Source organism: Oryctolagus cuniculus, chromosome 19 (genome assembly GCF_964237555.1).
Source record: "Oryctolagus cuniculus chromosome 19, mOryCun1.1, whole genome shotgun sequence".
NCBI classification, from domain to species: Eukaryota; Metazoa; Chordata; class Mammalia; order Lagomorpha; family Leporidae; genus Oryctolagus; species Oryctolagus cuniculus.
Genome location: NC_091450.1, coordinates 16099350 through 16121465, shown reverse-complemented (window position 1 = coordinate 16121465; position 22116 = coordinate 16099350). Strand labels below are relative to the sequence as shown.

At 49.4% G+C, this 22116-nt stretch overlaps 2 protein-coding genes across 2 annotated transcripts in view; one reads left to right on the top strand and one right to left on the bottom strand.

Annotated features, from left to right (window-relative positions):
- The window catches only part of USP31 (ubiquitin specific peptidase 31), an 89059-nt gene extending 68357 nt beyond the window's left edge, over nt 1-20702 (bottom strand). The window contains exon 1 of the mRNA XM_017342525.3: nt 19895-20702. Coding sequence (XP_017198014.3) covers nt 19895-20551 — 657 coding nt within the window. The 5' untranslated portion in view covers nt 20552-20702. The remainder of the gene's footprint in view (nt 1-19894) is intronic.
- Nucleotides 20703-20743: 41 nt separating this feature from the next.
- SCNN1G (sodium channel epithelial 1 subunit gamma) overlaps nt 20744-22116 on the top strand; it is a 63439-nt gene continuing 62066 nt past the window's right edge. Inside the window, exon 1 of the mRNA XM_070063721.1 lies at nt 20744-20876. The gene's annotated coding sequence lies outside the window, so the exon portion shown is untranslated. The remainder of the gene's footprint in view (nt 20877-22116) is intronic.

Here is a 22116-nt window from a genome sequence, read left to right as displayed (position 1 = left end):
GAGCCATGGCCCTCCCCTACAGTTTAACAACAGCGTCTCTCTGCCCCCATCCCTGCTCAAAGTAAAGCAGTTACAGAACTTCGTTCCCTGCTTCTTCATCCGCCCATGAACACACACACAGACAGGACCCGTTCCCAGAGAGGCGAGGAGAGTCACAGAGTTCAAACTCTGTACAGAAATGCCTGTTTGCTCACCTGTAAAACAGAAAGGATAACATGTGTATCTACCTTATAACATTATAAGAAATAAATAAAATAACCCACCGTGCAGGGCATATGGTAAGCACTCATAGATTAGCTATGTGAAAAAAACCAAGATGGAGACAATTCCGTAGTTACAATGTGCTGCCATTTATCTCTCTGAGAGAATTTGACACACATGCGAAATACACACATATTTTATACACCCTCACACATATCTGCTTATATTTAAACAAAGAATAAATCATAAAAACGTAGGAAAAGAACATAGGAAATCAGGGCCAGCGCCATGGCTCACTAGGCTAATTCTCCGTCTTGCGGCGCCGGCACACCAGGTTCTAGTCCCAGTCGGGGCACCGGATTCTGTCCCGGTTGCCCCTCTTCCAGGCCAGCTCTCTGCTGTGGCCAGGGAGTGCAGTGGAGGATGGCCCAAGTGCTTGGGCCCTGCACCCCATGGGAGACCAGGATAAGTACCTGGCTCCTGCCATCGGATCAGCGCGGTGCGCTGGCCGCAGCGCGCCAGCCGCGGCGGCCATTGGAGGGTGAACCAATGGCAAAGGAAGACCTTTCTCTCTGTCTCTCTCTCTCACTGTCCACTCTGCCTGTCTAAAAAATAAAAAGAGAAAAAAACACAGGAAATCAGAGATATAGCCATTTTTAGAACTTTTTTAAGGAATTATTTATTTATTTGAAAGGTAGTGTTAGAGAGAGAGAGAGAGAGAGAGATCTCCCATCTGATATTACACTCCCCAAATGGCCAAAACAGCCGGAGCTGAGCTGATCCGAAGTCAGGTCTCCCATGTGGTGCAGGGGCCCAAACACCCAAGCCAGCTTTTTCTGCTTTCCCAGGCTCATTAGCAGGGAACTGGATGGGAAGTGGAGTGGCCAGGACTTGAACTGACACCCCTATGGAATGCCAGCACTGCAGGAGGCAGCCTGACCTGCTACACCACAGCGACAGCCCCAGAGTTATATTTTTAAACAGCTCCTGTTTTGTGGATTTGACTTCAGGCCATATTTTCTATTTTTTGCATAATTAGGCAACAAAGTTAAATCTTAAAAGGCAATCTCTCAGAACCAAACGCAAAAAAAAAAAGATTTTATATATCCAATTGGTGATAAGGCACATTGAGAATTACACCATGTGACTAAAAGAGAGTTATTCAAATATACAGTCCTAGTAGGATATACACTATGGACAAAAAAAACAAAACACAAAAACCATAAATCTTAAACATATTCAAACACTAAGACTATTGGTGGTAGCACTGGTATTATTATTCCATGACTTATGAGTACACTGTGGGATAATGCATGTGAGAATTTGCATTGTTGTTATGAATTCGATTTTCAGCATGGGAAAGAAACAGCTGTGAGACCAGTGAGAAGCCTCCATTGGTATGACTGATCTCTAAAACAAAGTATTCATTTCTGAGAAACTACAAACATCCCTGATGTCCAGGATGGGGTCTCTCTCTGTAACCTCTGCACCTAAGAAACCAGGGCTCGTTAAATAGATGACTAAGTCCACACCTGATGCAAGATGAGACCGGAACACCTTAACTTCCTTGCAGTCTGGTCTGACCTCACAGACTACAAGGACCACATCAAAAGGACCTGGGAGTCAACCAGCCTCACTGGCCAGATGCAATCAGGTTAATAACTGTGGCTGACTGCACACGCCAGACATGCTGAACCCAAGGCTTCATCAGGTTACAAAAACTTCATCAGGTTACTACCCACATCTGAAAATCCAGTAATTGTTTTGAAAACTGGAAAATAAAATTGAGAAAAACTCAAGCAGTTATCTACCTATCTACAGAGTTTACTTCAAAGTAAGCATCCACAAATGAGGTCAGAGTCTCAGCAAAAGCGTTCCAGCTAAGTAAAGAGAATGCTACAGTTCTAACAGCACCCGGTTCCAACCCCCGATGAACAAATGAACCACTGACAGCCAGCATTGCAGGAGACACAATCAGACAGCACGGCCCTCCCAGTGCAGGCCTACAACACTACTCACACAAGCAGTTTCACCAAAAAAAGAGACAGGGGAAAAACCTTAAACTTGAATCTCACTGAAGCTCTGCATTAACCGCCATTCTACAGGAAATACAGGGACAGAGGAGCAGTGTAATGTTAGCTACAGGAATACAATACAAAGACTCAGACTATGGGAAGCTCTACAGCTGTGCTCTTCAAAGGAAGACCCAGGGACAGATCCATGATGAGATAAGTGCAGACACAGTTACAAATTAACAGTAAATTCATATCTATTGAAATAATTTTTAATAGGGCTGGTCTTATATATGCCTTTTATTATCAGTTTTCTAGTAATTCATTTATATTTTATTTTCAGACTGTCCACAACAGATTGAAAATTTTACAAATTAGTCCTTACATACAAATAATCGGAAAAACACTGCTCTACAGGACAAACATCAGTTCATTCAACAAATAAATTACGAGAGGAAAAACAAACAAATTATGAGAGACTTAAAAGACGACATCGACCCACTGAAACCTGCAGACCTCACCTGACTCCTGACACATATACTGTAAGACACACACACACAGGTGCGTATGTGTGTATCTGACAGCGAGGGAGTGAGCCTCAAGGAAACACGAGCACTGGGGGATGTCTGATGATACTGAGGAACTCACGTTGGCTATCCTGAGATGGATAATGGCAGGAGGATTTTAAAGAATTTTCATCTTTCAAAAATAACACTGAAGTATTTATGCATGAAGCACACTTGGAATTTGCTTCCCAGTCTGGGAGAAGAAAGGCAAAGGCCAGGATGGAGACACGGCCGCTGAAGCTCGCCGACAGGAGCAGGCTCACCACACCAGTCTCTCCTAGGTGTGGATCTGAAGTGCTCAGAGAAGAGCGTTCAGTTGTTCTTGTCTAAATGTAATTAAGACCCACATGTACCAATAGCAGAGAAGAGTCCCAAGCAAAATGAGCCATCCTCTTTCCAAGGTTAAGTGAACTCTGGGGAAGAGTAGCTTTGAGAGTGAGCCTTGAAGAATGGGTGTGCAGGAAGAAGAAAGAAGAAAAGGCAAGACAAGTAGGAAAGTACGAGGCATAAATAAGAGGTGACGAGGTGGTCCGGTGGGCGTGAAATACTGAGAACAGCAACGCCAACTCACTCCTCTGTGCCAGGCACGTCCCATGTGTTCCTCAGCTGCTCCTGATAAAATCCCATGAAGGAAGCATTAGGACCCCGATATCACAAAAGAGGACGCATGGGCTAAGGGAAGGGAACGTGAACCAGAGTCTCCAACTCTTCAGCTCCTCCCTGCCCCACTGCCTCCTCCCAGAAGGCTGGAAGATGGGGCCACTTCAGAGCAAAGCTTAAAAGCCAAACCGAGAAATATACACCACACTTTGTGTAAATTTTCCAAGAGCAACGATATAAGTGCAAGTCAACTTTAAGATGGTTAATCTGGCAGCAATAAAAACTATAGGTTGGAAGAGACAGAGTTTAGAAACAGAGAGAAGAGCTAGAAGGGCATGGCAACAGTGGGCTAGAAGCAGAGGACTTGGGGTTGTGCACAAAGATGTCATCAGGTGCTCTTCACCAAAGTGAGCCCCTCACGCTCACCAAACCCCTGCCAAGGGAACACGCCCTCCCCCGCCCTGCTCCCACCACCAATGCCAGCCACGTTGCAGTTTGTCAGTCCCACAAATAACACAATATTCTAGGTTCCCGGAATGAAACACAAAATTCTAGGCACGGTCTGACAGAAACAGCACTACTCCCAGATCATGACACTTCTTTCAAAAAATAAAAACCTTAAACATTTTTGGCAGCTACATCAGCTCCCGTCAGGGGGAAGTAACACGCCCAGACTTGCTAATGGGCAGCTTATGGTTGGACCCAAAGGCGAGATACAGGATTCTATTCCATTTCAGCTGTTCATTTTAATTAAAGATATTCAATGGCCTGCATTCTGCAACTTGGAGTATACATGCTACATGCTTTGAGACATTCACGAATCTAATAATATACCTTCCAGGTCATCATCCAGCTCACTGACAAAAACACGGTTGGGGACAGGACCAAACATGGAAGCTGTAGAATCCTCAAAGAACTACAGGATGGAAATGGAAATGAGGTAGCAAAACAACAACAACAACTACTACTACTAGCAAGGAGTGGCAGGCCATCTGATGTCAAGAACTCTAGAGAACCACAAAGGCACAAGTACAGTGGCTGGACCAGGCTGCTGCTTTCTCTGGGCTTTGTTTATTTTGCGGTAAGGGGAGGGGAACCTCAAGCAGCCAAAGGTTTGGAGCAAGCACCTGCACTATCACCACCCACCATTTCCTGGACATTTCCTACATGCTGGTCTCCACACGAAACCCTCACTTCTGCCTTTTCACCTAATGCTCACAAAAACCATGGAAGCTTAAAGTCTACCAAATTCCAAAACCCTCATCTTTAAAATGGAATTACAAAATGCCTCTTTCTCAGGGCTACTTACTATGAATATTAAATCATTTTGCAAGTGATCTGGTTCTCCACAAATAAATGGTATTTTCATTATGATGATGATTACTGTTTCTTAAATCTCCTGAAAATCAGACCACTCTGCCTTGTTCTTAAAAATGACAATTCAGGGACTGGCCTTGTGGCACAGCAGGTTAAGCCACTGCCTGGAACACGAGCTTCCCATATGAGAATTGGTTCTAGTCCTAGCTGCTCCACTTCCAATCCAGTTGCCTGCCAATGTGCCTGGGAGAGCAGAAGACAGGCCAAGTGCTTGGGACCCAGCACTCACATAGATGGAGTTCCAGATTCCTGGCTTTGGCCTGCCCCAGCCCTGGCCATTGCAGCCATTTGGAGAATGAACCAGCAGATGTAAGATCTCTCTCTGGCTCTCTCTTCTCTCCATCTCTATAACTCTCTTTCAAACCAATAAATCTGGGGCTGACGCTGTGACTTAGTAGGTTAAGCCTCTACCTGTGGCGCCGGTATTCCATATTGGCGCCAGTTCAAATCCTGGCTGCTCCACTTCCAATCCAAATCCCTGCTAATGCACCTGAGAAAGCAGTGAAGATGGCCCAAGTACTTGAGCCCCTGCACCCATATGGGAGATCCAGAAGAAGCTCCTGGCTCCTGGCTTCAGATCGGCAAACTCCGCCCATTGCAGCCATTTGGAGAGTGAACCAGTGGATGGAAGACCTCCGTCTCTCCCTCTTTCTGTCTATAACTCTGCCTCTCAAATAAATAAATAAACCTTTTCTAAAACTCAATAAATCTTAAAAAAAAAAGAGAGAGAGAGAGAGAGAATACCAAGAGTTAAAGTGGAAAGCATCAGTGAGCTGGGTGATACACTTACAAAGCTTCCTTCTAGCAGAAGCAGACACCAACAGAGGCCTTCTGGCCAGTCCCATGAAACCGCTACAGTGCCAACTGTTTGTGGACATTGTTTGCTACCATGAGCTCAACAACTGGGGGGAAGAAGCAACAGATGTTGGGTGACTGGCCAGTTCCTCTAGGAACTGCCACTGTCCCCGCTGTAAAACAATGATTTCCACACAGAGAAGGATCACAATCCAGTGCAAGCCAAGATATCCCGATGCGCTCCACTGTGAAAATGTTGTTTGTGAAACATGAAAGGTCATCTGAGGATCAGCCAGTGAACAATTAATTAACGGAGCAAACAAGAGTATTTTTGAAGGAAAAAGCAAAAAAGAGGGCAGAGCTTTAAATCACTCGGTTTTCAATGATTTCTTTTCCACTACCATATGTAAAAGGGTTTTTTGTGGAAAGTATGAGGTCATTGTTTTCCAGAGTCTTTACTATAGGAAACAGCTGTGGGGAACTACACAAACAGAGAACACTGCCCCATTTAGCTCCTCATTGTGACAGTGTATAGAAGGGGACAGGAAAAATCCATCAAACCACACGCTGATGACAAAGGTGGCAGAGTCAACCTAAGAACTTCATGCCACACAAAGGAAGAGGGAGAGCAGCTCCCTCAGGACAAGCATCTGTACTCTTATTGTCACAATGACCTCCACTAGGAGACATTTCCATGTTTAGACCAGGTCAGCTCCTTTCCACATGGGTCAACGTCCATAATTCTTTTTGCACGGTACCTGAAGATGATATGTTAAAAAATACAGTTGAAGGGAAAAAGTTTTCCGAGGACTCTTATGGTCAAACGCTTTTTGACCCGTACAGAGTGAGATTACCCAGCCGCCTGGAGTTTTCTATTTTGTTTTTCCAGTCTCAACGAGCATCCTCTCCAGACACCCCGATTCAGAACACCTCAATGTGACTTTCATCTCTTGCTCTCGATTCACTCTCCACACACACATCAAGCTGCCTGACTCACAACTCTGCTTCTGACATACATTTCGCGTATGCTTGAGAGGCAGGGGAAGGGAGGACACAGGGTAGAAAAAGAACAAACTGAATCCAGCCCAATCCACTTTGGGGCGTGCAGCTCCCCTGCAGTATTACCCAGGCCTCTGCTAAATGTGTCCAGCGACAGGGCAGCTCTTCCTATTGTTATAAAACCCTGTGTACTGATGTCCACGACCCCCTTTTCCAACGTCTTCTCTCCTTTTTCAAAGCTTGAAGCTTAATCACAGTTCTCAGGTGAGGCCCAACGCAGGACATGACAGAACCAGCCCTCACCAGAGCTGCTCTGCTCACAGCCCTTGACTGTGGCCCTTTCTGTTCAGGCTGACCAACACACGGTGCACCTCCTATGGATCAGGCACAGAGATCCAGTGCTAAATACGACACAGTGGCTGCCCGCAAGGGACTGTGGGAGACTGAAAACAGCAGTATAAGAAAATAGAATTCTCTTGCTGCTGAGAGTGAGTGTTTCTGTTTTTAAACAGTTCATACAACACGAGGATTACGTTCTCTCCCTGGGAGAGAGTATAAACAAATCCATCCAATCCTTTATCCTTTCAGGGGAACAGCCAGTTCTTTACTAACTCTCCACGTCTTCCTCGGCTATCAGTGGACTCAGGCTTTCTTACTGTAATATTATTATGAGTCTGTTCTGTTGAAAGTTGCTGATTTTATCAGTGACAGGCAGGCATCTGGTAAACATAATTATCTGTCCCAAATAAACAGATGTTTAATGTTAAAATTCACACAGAATTATTCTATTTTGTGAAATGCGACACAACAATCCTAAAAAAATCTGGAGAACTTTTAAAGAATTGCATGCAAAAGAAGATCAACCAGCAATAATACAATGTAGTCCCAATATCAGAAATACACCAGCAAACCTTAGAAAACCCTTCTGTGAACACCTCACAAGGCCAGGCTAACAATGGTGACACCAGTTATCACCAGCTGAGCACGGATGGTGCACCAGGCCCTCCGCCAAGTTCTTCTCTCTTTTGTTTTCAAAACAGCCTTATTAGGTAGACACACGCTTATCTCCATTTTACAGGCCAGGAAATGAAGCTCAGAGTCCCAAGGCTGGTATGTGGCATGGGCAGGGTCAGACAGCACACCAGCAGGCTGGCTCTCCACCGTGCTTTTAACTGCTCTCCACGCTACACAGGACCGGAGGATCAACCCTTGAAATAAATCCCCAATTTCAACATGGACTACATTAAACTCCAAACTAAAGTTTTAAGGGTCCATATTTTAGAACATAATGGGGGAGGCCGGCACCACAGCTCACTAGGCTAATCCTCCACCTGTGGTGCCAGTACCCTGGGTTCTAGTCCCGGTTGAGGCACCAGATTCTGTCCCGGTTGCTCCTCTTCCAGTCCAGCTCTCTGCTGTGGCCCAGGAGGGCAGTGAAGGATGGCCCATGTGCTTGGGCCCTGCACCCACATGAGAGATCAGGAGGAACCACCTGGCTCCTGGCTTCGGATCAGTGCAGCGCGCTGGCCGTAGCAGCCATTTGGGGAGTGAGCCAACAGAAGGAAGACCTTTCTCTCTGTCTCTCTCTCTCTCACTAACTCTGCCTGTCAAAAAAAAAAAAAAAAAAAAAAAGGAACATAATGGGGGAAAAATTACAGAAGAATTGAAAAATATAAATCTTCTATCATACACAAAAGTATCAAACTCAAAGAACCACAGCCTGAGGGAAATAAATATATCAAATATATCAAAGGCTTAATAAAGTTGTCACCTTACACTCATATACTTTAGGAAGAATTATTATAAAATTAAAACTTCAAAACTTCAGTAGACACCATGACCAAGTGGGATTTATTCCTGGAATGAAAGAAAGTTCAACATGCGAAGATCAATGTGATATGCCACACATGAACAGGATGAAAGGGCCAGAAACAAAACACATGATCATTTCAACTGAAGCAGAAAAAAGCACTTGACAAAATTCAACACTCATGATACAAACACCCAACACACTAGGAACAGGCACTTGCTCAGCATGGTAAAAGCCACATATGAAAGTCCACTGCTAACATCACACTCCATGGTAAAAGATGGAAAGCTTTCCTGTCTCCCAAGAAACAAGACAAGATGCCCACTGTAACCACTTCAGTTCAACACAGCACTGAAAAAGCTAGCCACGGCAACTGAGCAAGAAAAAGAAATAAAAGACATCGAAATTGAAAAGGAAGAAGTGGAATTATCTCTGTTCACAAGTGACACAATCTTGCATGCAGAAAACCCTGAAGATTCCACAAAAATCTGTTAAGAGTTAATAAGTGAATTCAGAAAAGTTTTAGGATACAAAGTGCAAACAAGATACACAGGAAGTTCTTACACAGGGATGAATCTTAAAACTATTATGCTAAATTAAATAAGCTAGACACAAAAGGATTTTGCATACTGTATTGTACAATGCCACTTTTACCTAGAATAAGCAAATTCACAGAGAGCAGACAGGTTACTAGGGACTACAGGGGGCTTACTATGTCATGTGTACAAAGTTTCTCCAAGTGGACAGTGATGGTGGTAATACAACACTGAATGCGCTTAATGTCACTGGACTGTATGCTTACAAATGGTTAAAAGTGCTAATTTTGGGACTGGCACAGTGGTATAGTAGGTTAGCGCCCTGGCCTGGGATGCCGGCGTCCCATGTGGGCACCGGTTCTGGGCCCAGCTGCTCCACTTCCCATCCAGCTCTCTGCTGTGGCCTGGGAGGGCAGTACAGGATGACCTGGGTCCTTGGGCCTCTGCACCCGCGTGGGGGACCTGGAGGAAGCTCCTGGCTCCTGGTCGGTGCAGCTCTGGCCATTGTAGCCAATTGGGGAGTGAGCCATCAGATGGAAGACCTCTCTCTCTCTCTCCCTCCCTCTCTGCTTCTCCTCTGTGTAACTCTGACTTTCAAATAAATAAATAAAATCTTAAAAAAAGTGCAGATTTTATGTTATATATACTACAATAAAAAAAACTAACCTCTAATAGGTAAATGAGCAAAGAATAACAAACTTAAATTATAAAATTCATTCTACAAATGGTTTTTGAGCTTCAAACATGCCTCACTCACTGGGCATGGTGGGGCAAAGTTTACATAAAGGGAGAATGTTAATTTTTTCTAATTTCTTGGTTTTGAGAATATGACACCACCCACCAACGATCTTCAAAAAGTACATGAAAGCAGCCGCTGCTGTGGCATAGCAGGTAAAGCCACCACGTGCAGTGCTGACATCCCATATGGGCGCAGGTTCAAGTTCTGGCTGCTCCTCTTCTGATTCAGCTCTCTGCTATGCCCTGGAAAAGCAGAAGACGGGCCAAGTCCTTGGGCCCCTGAACCTGCATGGGAGACCCAGAAGAAGCTCCTGGCTCCTGGCTTCGGATCAGCTCAGTTCTGGTGGGTAGCTGTGGCCATTTGGGGAGTGGATCAGTGGATGGAAGAAGACCTCTCTCTCTCTGTGCCTTTCAAATAAATAAATAAATCTTTACAAAAAAAAAAAAAAAAAAAGTTCATGGAAAAACAATTAAAAGAGAAGCTTATTTTGGTGCAAAAAAAATTTGAAATCCATGCAGCTATTTCACAGTCCATTTTCCATAAACTTTTTTTTGCGAAAAAAATAAGAACTCAAAAAAATGAGTAAGTTTTTGATGCTCTGAAGACATGTCTGGAAATTTATCTTTAAAAAACAAGGGGCAGTGCTGTGGTGTAGCAGGTAAAGCCTCTGCCTGCAGTGCTGGCATCCCACATGGGCACCAGTTTGAGTCCTGGTTGCTCCACTTCCAATCCAGCTCTCTGCTACAGCCAAGGAAAGCAGTGGAAGATGGCCCAAGTCCTTGGGCCTCTGCACCCACGTGGGAAACCTGGAAGAAGCTCCAGGCTTCGAATTGGCCTAGCTCTGGCTGTTGTGGCCATTTGGGGAGTGAACCAGCGGGTGGAAGACTTATCTCTCTCTCCGCCTCTGCTTCTCTATAACTCTACCTTTCAAATAAATACATAAATTTTAAAAATAAATAAGAACAGCTATGAACAAAACACCTTCACTGTAACAAAAAAGGGCAGGGAGGAAAGAGCCCAACAAGAGGACTGGGTAAGTAAATTACCATTGGCAGTGTGACGATACCATACTAAACATTAAACACGACCAGATAGGCTACTTAGAAACACTGAACTAAAACTGCTTTAGTCTCACCAGGACGATGGCAGCTGTGTAACACGTCTACACACGTGGCCAAGAAGCACTCAGATTTACTTGGCTAGCACTTTGGAGCAATGTGCTCAGTGAAGAAAGAGCACAGATGTTGTTATCACACCGCATGGAGTTCCAAGTTGGAGCTCTGTCCTGCACTCGTGTAAAGAATCCAACTGGGTCAAGTGGGAGTAACACACGTCCTGCTGGCTTATGATGCTGGTTGTACAGGCTTTTTTTTTTTAACATTAGAATTGGAGTTTTATAACAAATACAAATCTCTAACCTAAACTACCAAATATCTCCTCTGCCCATGAAGTTCCACTGGACACACAGCATGTCTAAAACAGAATGCATATAATCTATAAAACGTGCCAAGCCGTCTCCTTTTCCCAAATGCAACCAAAGAGGTTAAGATGTCATGTCTATTTGTCCTCCCCAAACCTGTTCTTTCTCTGCCCCTCTCTCATCATCACTCCAGCCATTCTTAGTGCCCCAGCTCCTGAGGGAACATTTGTTTAAAAAGAAAAGAAAGACACAATCATACCCCAAGTCTGTCTAAAATGCTGGGTGCTACCCTCGCTGATGCTGTTCTCTGACATGGCACCCAGAGACTTCCAGACCCCGCCCTGTCTAGGCCCTTACTCAGGGAGCTTCCTTCCCCATGCGCCGCCCTGGCCCCAACCACTACGCTGCCTTCTGTACAGGCACGCTGGGCCTTGAGATTTTCGGAATGAACCAGGCTGGGTGAGGTTCCCAGCCTTCACACTGGATAGGTTTTCTGCCCTGGAAAGAGCGTTGCCACTTAGAAGATTCCTAGCAAACACCCTCATTGTCCCTCAGCTACTGCCCTGCTGGGCCTGCACAGCACTTCTGCACATAACTCTCTCACAGCACTCTTCCTCCCCTACTGCAGTTACTTCTTTAGCCACCCGTCTTCCCTTCTAGACCGGAAGTCCTCGAGGGCATGGACCACCATTCTCACCTTCATAGCCCGGTGACTCGAAATGCAGGACCAGTGCAGGAAACCTGTGGACTGTATAAATCCATGTCCTATCTACAAAACACCAACCTTAAGCTGATTCTTAACAGGTGTAAGCTACATTTCTGCAGCTCTACATTGTACTCCAAGCTAAGAGAAGGTGGTCAAACCACAACATAAACCAGGTCTCACCTGCCTTCCCGGTTTTCCTGTCCCTCAGCTGTCCCTCCAGCAGGTCTTCTCTCCTCCAATCCTCTCATTTTTAGCTTCCCTCAAGGGCCCGGCCCTGGGCTCCTGACCTATACACTGAATATGCTCCTGGCTTTAATTATCACCTCTATGCAGCTGAATCCAAGTCTACATAGCTGGCCCTAAATCATACCATCTTTCCAAATGCGTAGTGAGACGCCTCCTCTTAGTGGGGGAGAGGAGGTGTCACAGCCCATGACTCCCAACTCCACATATTCAAATTAAATGATCTTCTCTGCCCTTCATGTTCCACAAATCACTTCCCCTTTAAAACGACCAAACTCCTGTTGGGCAGCCCCGTCTTCACCACCTGCAACACTGGCATTCCTTTACCTCTCCACCTCTTGGAATCTCCTAAGTCAGTCTCAGCCTTCTTCAAAGTGTCTCTTGGCTCCACCTCATCCTTCCCTCACACTGTCCTCTCCCTGTATTTACCTTCTCCTCCACCTGACTCATTCCAGGTCACCATCGGACCCACTTTCCTAAAACATCGTGTTCATTAAATCGGTCTCTGCACAACTGGGAAGCCTCGACGAAACCACTGTGACCGCAGCCTCAGGGCACAGCTGTGGCAGACTTTCAGAGCCACCCACGAGCGGCCTCTGGCACCTACATCTACCTCCTATTTGCTCCCAGGCAGGGGTTCCCAGCTGTCCCTCTCTGCTGCCCCAGGGACATTTGGCACCACTTGGAGACATTTTTGATTCTCATGATTAGGGTGGGGAGAGGGGAGAATTATCACAGCTAGTAGGTAAAGGCCAGGGATTCCACTAAAAACTACAATACCAGGGCAGCTCCCCACAACAATGATCTGGCACAAACAGTGCCAAGGCTGAGAATCCCTGCTCCAAACCGTCACTCTGACCCAAAACCATGCTTCCCTACAACTCTGCTCTGGGTATTTCCCGGGTATCCGGGAACCTCCCCTTAGCCACCCATGTCCTATTTACCCTCAAACCGCGTCTCAAGTCTACATCCCATGGCTTCAACTACCATGTGTAGGCTGCTGAGCCCCAAATGTTTATCTCCCGTCAGTATCCATTTTCTGAACACCACTGCCTCATCCTGTTGCCTCCTAGTCATCTTGAGAGTGTCCTGTCCAATACATCTGAACCCAAACTCCTGCTCCCCCAAACCAGCTTCTCCTCAAGTAAGCACAGAGCACCAACAACCACCCGGATTCTCAGGACAAACAGCTGCAAGTTAGTCTTGAGGCCCCCCTGGCCTCGGTGCCTTCCCCTGAATCAATCTGTGAGCAAATCCTGCCAAGAGTCTGCATCCAGACACGTCTCAAATCTGTCCACGTCAGATCTGTCCACGTCATCAGCTCCACGCGGCTCCACTTTTACCTGGTCCATCACAAAGCCAAACTGCACTCCCATCTTCCATCCTTTTCACTTTGCAGCACCCACTGCACATTTGACTAAGATCATGCCAGAACTCTACTTAAATCCTGCAAACTACACCCCTTCCCTCGGCCTTCAGGGCACCATGTGACCCGGCCTGGATCTACCTGGCCCCTGCCTTGCTTCCCACCCTCATCCATCCTGCGCTCCTCCAGGCTCTGTAAGCCACAAACAGGCCTGGCAGACTTCCAAGTGCATCCCAGCTCTGCCACTACAGAGCCTGCCGCTTACGTCTCATTGCCCCACCTGGTCACGCCCATTATCCTCTTTCACATGTCTTTGCCTTCTCGGTCCTCTCAATGTCTAGTTTCGTGTTTAGTAGTGTGTATGGGTTACTCTGTGACAACAAAAGCTCCATGACGAGAGGGCCGCTGGTGTGTTCACGACCTCGCTGGTTTCCACTACAGACACGGTGACGGGCACAGTGCACAGCAAGGGGTTGGGAACAGAAGCGGACTTGCTGGCAGTGAATGAGAGGATGCGTGGACGCGTCTTCTACTCACAGTTCAGCTCGCTATCCCAGCCTTCTCTGAACTCCCACCCGACTGCCTGCTCTGCTGGCCCGTGCAGTTTAACGCTGCGTCTCTCCAAGCAGGTGAGTTCTGAGGCCTTGCCCTGTGGTCCTCACACGCAGTCCTCAATCCCCATCCGCTCACCTGACGTAGCCCCTTTACAAAGAGTAACTCACAGGAAACATGGTTGATGCCAGCTGCTAGTTTTGAACATGACCCCCCAGGTTCATGTTCTGGAAATGTAATTGCCAAAGAGGTGCTCACTTAAGAGGTGGGCTCCATTCCTGAGGGAGGGGACTCGCTGTTGCAGGAGTGGGTTCCTGATAAAGACGAGTCTGCTCCCTTGTTTTCTCGCCCTTCCCCTCCCAAGCAAACAGAAGCTCTCTTATCCTCCTGCCTTCTGCCCTGGGATGAGGCAGCAGGAAGACCCTCACCAGGTGTGAGCCCTCGACACTGACCTCACCAGCCTCCAAAATGGCAGGAAATAAATGCCTCTTCTTCAGAAATTACCCGGTCTCTGTACTCAGGTACAGCAGCAGAAAGCACGTGGAAGCATCAGCAAACTGGCAGTTCTATAATTGTCCTGTGTGCGTGTGTGTGTGTGTGTGTTTTGACAGGCAGAGTTAGACAGTGAAAGAGAGACAAAGGTTTTCCTTCCGTTGGTTCACCCCCCAAAATGGCCACCACGGCCAGCACGCTGCACCGATCCGAAGCCAGGAGCCAGAAGCTTCCTCCTGGTCTCCCATGCAGGTGCAGGGCCCAAGCACTTGGGCCATCCTCCACTGCCTTCCCGGGCCACAGCAGAGAGCTGGACTGGAAGAGGAGCAACCGGGACAGAATCCGGTGCCCCAACCGGGACTAGAACCCGGGGTGCCAGCGCCTAGTGAGCTGCGGCGCCGGCCCCTGTTTTTTTTTTTTTTTTTTTTTTTTTTTTAATTCCTTAAATAGTTCATTTGGAAGATTTCTTACCATTCTTAAGATTCACATTAACCAAACTTGATAATGTGCTACATACAACCGTTCAAAATTGACCGGAGAGAGATCCACACATTTTATACATGCATTCAAGCAGACTGAAAGGACGTGCTTTAAGGAAGACGTCCCGAAGTACTTAAGCCTAAGGAGCCATGGCAGACACACAGAGCTATGTGCAGACAGCCTATTTCACTATGATGCAGAGCCACAATCTCAGAGGGAAACAATGCTACACGTTTCAGCACGTCCATGCTGCCTGCTTAACTTCTACGTTGCCGGTGCTTACACTGACAGGCACCGGCGCACACAGAGCAGATGGCGAGGGGAAGCCAGGATGCAGCGGATTCTGCTCCCGCAGCCTCCAGCCAGCAGGCGGGCCTCCGTTCCCCCAGCCAGGAAAGCCGGGGCCTCCTCACATCACATCCAGGTCTCCTGCCAGCCCAGGACCACATGATCCTATTGTCTTCCTTCCCCTGCAGACACCTGGGGCACTACTAGAACTCAAGGGACAGCATTTGGCACAAGGCAACTCACAGGAAGAGAAGGACTTTCTATTTTATGTCTATACATTTTATGCCTCTACAATGTCCTTTTTTTCCCTCTTATTTCAAATAAACTCAAGGGATGGCCCCAAAGTCAGAGTGCTCTGTGGGAAACCATGTGAAACATACACACATACTCAGGAGCATCAAGTCTACAGCTTCCCGTCCAAGCTCCACGAGAAAGCAGGGGGTGAAACTCGGCAGGAGCAATCCCCGGCTGCTGGGGGCCTGCCCCCATTCCTCCACACACAGGCACTCCCTCTGTAACCTGAGAACCCCCGCCAATAAATAAGCAGCACCAGGCACCAAAGCTTCAGGGGAAGAAATACGGTAGGGCAACTTCTCTTCATCAATTACTTCCTGGTTTACTGCAGATTTGGAAGGAGTCATGGAAGTTCTTTCATCAGTAGATCACTCTGTTCTGGGGAGGACAGTTTGAAAACTGCTGCTGTAAAACTTATCTTTCTTACTCAAAAGAGCACCACTCATCTTTGTCCTTGCTGTAACAGAGTACTAGAAATCAGAAAGCATGTGTAAGAACCTGGCGCACCCACGCTCCTATTAAATAAAGTTAAGGCAATAAGCTGACTTCCCCTTAAGTAAGCACACGGAGTATTCAGGTTTCAAAATGATTTATTCACTCTCACTGTTTTACTAAGAAAGTGACGTAAGGATCCTACCACTGAAGTCCAAGTTTTAACCTTGTGCAGCTGCAAACACAGAGAGAGAAGTAACCAGGTAATTGTTCTACAGACTGGGAAATTCAAGCTGAGGCTGGAAACACTGCTCTCAGCCTTTCTCAAGCCGCATAACCCCTCCCTGAGGGGCTGTCCTGCACGCAGCAGGACACTGAGCGACATCCCAGGAATCTGTCCAGCAGATGCCAGCAGCACGCTCACCCCCACTATGGCCACAAGCGTCCAGTCCCGGGTTGGGAGGGAAGCAAGAGCAGCCATAAGAGCAGAAGGAAAATACCTGTGAGAAGAGAGAAAGGGCCCAGGTGGCCGCTGCGCAAGTTTCTTCAAGCACATCAAGGTCGGGCCAGTCAACTCAGTGCATTTTGGGAACTGAAAACCCAACGTCGGCCACCACCTGGCCCACCCCACGCCAAGATCCTGTTTACCTGGTGACCTCCACCACCTGGCCCACCCCACGCCAAGATCCTGTTTACCTGGTGACCTCCACGAGTTCACACCGATGAGGCTGGAAAGCGAGAATTCTAACTGAAACACCTGGACAGAGAAGCATGAGGAACAAAGTTTAAGCCCATAAAAGCACACTCAAAGACACGGTAAGTGCTTTCCTGGACCTCCACGATGGCAAACTGGTCTTGTCTGCTCTGCCAACTCCAACCAGCAGGTAACGGCTGCCTGGAGCCCACGAGTGAGTAGGACTCTGTGCTGAATGTGAGCTCTCTGAACGTGAGGAGTAATGGAATCAAACAGCGAGGCCTGCCACAAACAGGCGTGGGGCACCGGGGGCCAGGTATGCATCACATCCAGCATCTTAGTGCTCAGCTTTCCGCATGCTCAAAGTAATACCCAGCACGGCTGCCTGTAATAAGACATTTTACAAAAATAAACAGTCATGCCTTCATAGAGCCACTAAGCTTATCTAATTGAAAGAAGGAAAGAAAAAAAAAAATCTGATGGCACTGCCCTACTTAAACATCAGCTCTGGATTCTCAACTTCCAGGGGATTCAAGTCCAAACCAGCTCAGCCCAGAAAGCGCTGCAGAGTCCACTCACGACACTCGTCCCCACAGCTCTCAGGGTGCACTCAGCCACGGATGCCTGTGTTCCCACCCACCCCTTCCTAGTCCACCTTCTCTGCAATGCTCTATATGCTCCTGGGAGCCTGCGGTTCAAACAGGGTCCATGGGCCAGCAGCCTCCTGGGAGCTTCTTAGCAGTGAAGAACCCAGGCCCCCTCCTCCTCTACCAAATCCCAATGTGCTTTGTAACAAGATCCCGCGGGAGTTACATGCAGGTAGATGTGGGGGAAGTGCTGTCTGAGGGAGCCTGCCTGGGCCCACTAGGGGCAGTTCCTAGTAGGCACATGGCGCCTGCCCCGAATGAAAGCGCCTGGCCCGTGGTGAGTGGGCACTCTGGTGGGCTGCCTGAGAGCAGCCCTTCCTCTGCCCATCTCCTCTATCAGAGCAGGAAATCCCAAGCACCAGCCTCCGCCACGGCAGCCAACTGACATGGCTGTCATGTCAACGAGGTGGCAGCAGAAGCCTGCTGAGGGCGCTTCTGGAAGAACTCATTTTCCTAATGACTTCCTGCCTTCCTGGGCTGAGTGTCCGGGTGCCACAGCTGCCATCATCAGACAACCAGGAGGTGACAAACATGAAAACAAAACACCAATTACAGCTTAGGGCAGCAGGCTGGGAACACAAAGGGTCTGGGTCCTGGTGGGGCCATCAAGCCACAGCACCCACCTTAGAGCCTACCCTCAGAGCTAATTCAACATTCTTACTGCCTAGGGCAATCCCCATCTTTAGGGATTTTTCTTGCTTGCACCAAATGCATTCCTAGCTGATTGAGTAAACAAAGGGGAGGTGAATGAATGAATGCACAGTGAAATCAGGTTCAGAAGATCCCATTTTTTTAAAAACAGGAGCCTCTAAGAATCTGCTCGACTTTGCCAAACGATGCCTATAAATCAGTCTCCGCACTTCTGGAATTATTGACCCACTTCTGTTCATGACTTAATGGACGAAAAAGTGAGCACAACCTCATACAAAGCAGTGGCGATGACCTCTAAGAATCTGTCCAACTTGGCCAAAGGATGCCTATCCATCAGGCCTTGGCTCATCTAGAATTATGAGCCCATTCCGGTTCACAGCTTAGTGGATAAAGAAATGAGAATAACTTCACAAAAGCAATGGAAATGTTCATATAGGAAGATGCTGTGGAAATGCACTTCTGCGTGTTGGAAAAGAACAGAAAACCAAACTGAAACACTCCGCTCTAACCTCGAAAAGCCTGCACTTGGCACCAATGACTTCCAGGCAGCTACAGGCAAAGACTTTCTAAAAAGATGTACAACAATCAGCTGCCATGCTTCCCTACTTTCCTACTGGGAAACCTCCCGCTCAGTCAAGTATTCCCATTCCAGCTTCAAGATCAAACAGCAACCGTTCTCTTTCTTTTTGAGAAAACCAGAGTTCAGCAACACAAAAAAGATCTAAAGGGGCAGGAACGCAGGCTGGCTTGGAGGTTCCTCACCGAGGCAGCAGAACCTCAACGAACTGCAGACTCCGCGGCCGCACATCACCATTTTACCTTTTAATCAAATCTTCGCCTTAAACAAATGTAGTTTCAAAAACAACCTGATAGCACCAATGGGAGACCAGTACCACTTGCCATAGATAGCAGACAAATGAAAAAACAAACCCAATGAAAACAGAACCTTATTAAATTCCAGCTCTGCAGCTTGCCAAAGCCTCTCAACTTGAAACTTGCTTCTTTTTGTCTTTTTAATATTAAAAAAGGGAGAGAGGAAAGGATAGGGAGAGAGGGAATAAGCAAGGGGTGTTGAAAACAGGCTCCCATCAAGCTGAGGCCTTCTCTTGGCACTATCGGGACAGAAAGAAAACGGTAGAGGCATTAATTTCTCCTTTTGGGATTTCATTCTGTTTCGTACCGTATTCATGTGTCACCTAAAAGCATCCCTTCTGCTATCTCAAACCACCTTTCCCTTCTGCTTGGAGTAAGGGCCCAGTTCCCTAGTGCACGGTCTGACCACGGGCTCCCAATGTCTCTCATCACACCTGCAGCTGCAGCTGCACCAGCAAACAGCAAAGGAGCCCCCAGGGCCACGGCTCCCGCTGTGAGTAGCCGCTGGCACAATGATTGCGTCACCAGGTGTTACCTTCCTCGAACCTGTAGCTGCTGCTTGTTCCTGAACTTACCAAGGCGTTGAAGCGTAAAAACTCAGAACAGCAAACCCACCCGGCGCTGGACACGGCTGCAACATTTTACCTATTAGGTCCAGCACCATGAAAGGGCCCCAGCTGTTGGGTCCGAAATGGGTCGTTTCATGGTGTCCAACGCACCACATAGACTTGTGAGGCAGACCACCAACGATGCAACGAAAGGCTGCGCGACTTGCCCAGGGCAGCGCCAAGGCTCTGAAACCAGGCTCCACACTCCCACCCCCACCCGCAAGAATGCAAGTTCCATGCGGGCAGGCGGTCATGTCCACGGCAATAGCCCTTCTCCACGCCCAGCACAGGGCCTGGCGTGCTCGATACAGACACGGTGGGTGAATGAATGAATGCATGCATGCATGCCCCTAACAACCCACGGGACCGGTCCCGGCCTCGACCTCGGGGCAGATCTCCAGGAGCAAGTAGGGAAGTCGGCTCGGCGGCGCCCCCCACAACCACCACCACCACCGCCGCCGCCGCCGGGACCCCGAGAGCAGCCCCCGGGGACGCGGCGCCGCGCGCGCTCACCTTGAAGTCGCGGCTGTGCTGCGGCGTGTACTCCAAGGTCCAGAGGGCCCGCACCAGGTGAGCCAGCTGCTCGGTGACCTCGCCCTGGCCCTGCGCGCCGCGGCCCGCCGGCTGCTCGGGGTCGGGCGAGGGCTCCGGCCGGCCCGCCCGGTACTGGCCCAGGGCCAGGTACTCGGCGAAGAGCTCGGTGTTGCTCAGGCACTGCAGCGTGGCGTTCATGAAGCACGTGTTGCCGTGGTTGCGGAGCCCCGCCACGCCGGGCACCGGCTCCGAGGCGCAGGCGGGCGGCGCGGGCGAGGCGGGCGGCGGCGGGCACGACGGCGGCGGCGTGGGCGCGGCGGCCGGCCCCGGCGGGAAGCAGCTGCGGAGGCCGCCGCGGTCCGGGGCGGCGCCCTCGGAGCTAAGGTGCGAGAGCGTGGACAGCGTCTTGAGGACGCGGCTCATGAAGCTGCCCACCGAGCGCGCCGAGGAGGGCGCGGCCGGCCCGGGGCCCCCCGCGCTGCTGCTGCTGCCGCCGCCACCGCCGCCGCCGCTGCCGCCGCCCGCGCGGCCGCTCCGGAACAGCCGCTTGCTGAAGGAGCGCTTCTCCTTCCCGCCCGCCGCCGCCGCCGCCGCCGCGGCCGGCGGCCCGGGCCCGGGCGCCGTTACCTTGGACATGGCGGCGGCTGCCGACGCTCATCACCGCGTCCGTCCGCCCGGCCCGCGGCCCCGCCACGGCCGCCGCTGCATCCCGCCGCGCCTCACCCGGCCGAGGTGGGGTGGGGGGTGCTCGACGCCCCACACACCTCACAGCACAGCGGCGCCAGCCAGCGAGCGAGCCAGCCGCAGCCGGCGGGCGGGCGCGCGCGCGGTCAGCCCAGCTGGGCCGCTCACGTGACCGCCTCCTGGCGCCGCCCGCCCGGCGCTGAAGCGCCGTGGCCGCCATGTTGACTGTGGGAACGAGGGCTGCTCTCCAGCTGGAAGCGATGACTCGAGGCTCCAGGTACGGTCCCGCTGCGTGAAGCCAGAGGGAGGCCATGTCTAGTGTGGGCACGGTCCGGGCTTGAAGGAGGGCAGCCGTGGGCTTGCGCCGGTGTTGGGCTCCCAGGGTGGGTCCCCGTATTTGCTGATCAGATGGCCGCCATCTAGGGGGACGTGCGGGAATCAGGATGCCGTCCCTTACCAGACCGAGAAAGACTTGGTGGACATGGCCCTGACCGGTGCTAGGCAAGTTAGCCCCCCCGCCTGGCTCCCTAGGCACATTGCAGACGCTTACTACCCGCGCGCCACCCCAACCCCTTCACAGAGGGGGGCGCGGGGAGGTCAGGAGGGGGTGGCGGTTTCTTCCAGACTGCACCTTAGGGTCACGGCAAAACGGTGATAATCAGAATTACCTTTCTTTAACGGCCAGCCTTGAAAACCTCAAGGAGTTCTCCATTCATTCATTCATTCATTCAATCAAAAGTTAACTTGAGCACCTGCTGGGTGCCAAGCACTGTAGTAGACGCTGGGGATCCATCAAAGAATGAAACTGGCATTGGTGGCTGCGCTCCTGCAGCTTACATTCCTAGTGGTTGCTTATAGTAGCTTTCATGTCCCACACCTCATGGTAATATCTTCTTTCATCTTCAATGCCTTTGAGATTGGGGAAGTTCTTATCTGATCAGAAGTTCCATTCAGAGCCCCTAGACTTGACCTCTTAGCCAAAGGTCACAGACATTCCGGGAACCAGATAGGTCCCATGTGTGAAGAATCAAGCATCATATTGTTCTACTCACACTTCTAGTAACTCGGCTCTCGGTGGTGGGGAGAATTTGAGGAATGATAGGGACCGTGCTAAGCTGCGAGGTAACATCCTTCTAAAGGGGCGGCTGCCACTCAGCTCAGTCGGTTGTTCCCATGCAGGAATGAGGGCTCGGCATTGCCAGATCATCTGATTTTTTAAAAGGAAGGTGAAATCCTATTTTTAAACGTTAAGAAGGAAAAAAATAGTACGGAGTAGGGAGCCGGGAGTGTGTTTGTGGGCTGCTTTCAGCCCCCAGCCACTGGTGTGTGATCTTTGTGTGTGCCCTCTTGGCTGGCAGGGCTGACGTGGGCACTGGCTACTGCAGAAGGCAGAGATGAAGGTACGAAGTCCTTTGACTTTTCATAACACGAAGGCCACCTTACAACCATATTTCCAAGTCAACGACTTTTGCCTCTGGCCTCCCACTGCATAGTAATGGGGCCCTTAGGGTGTCCAC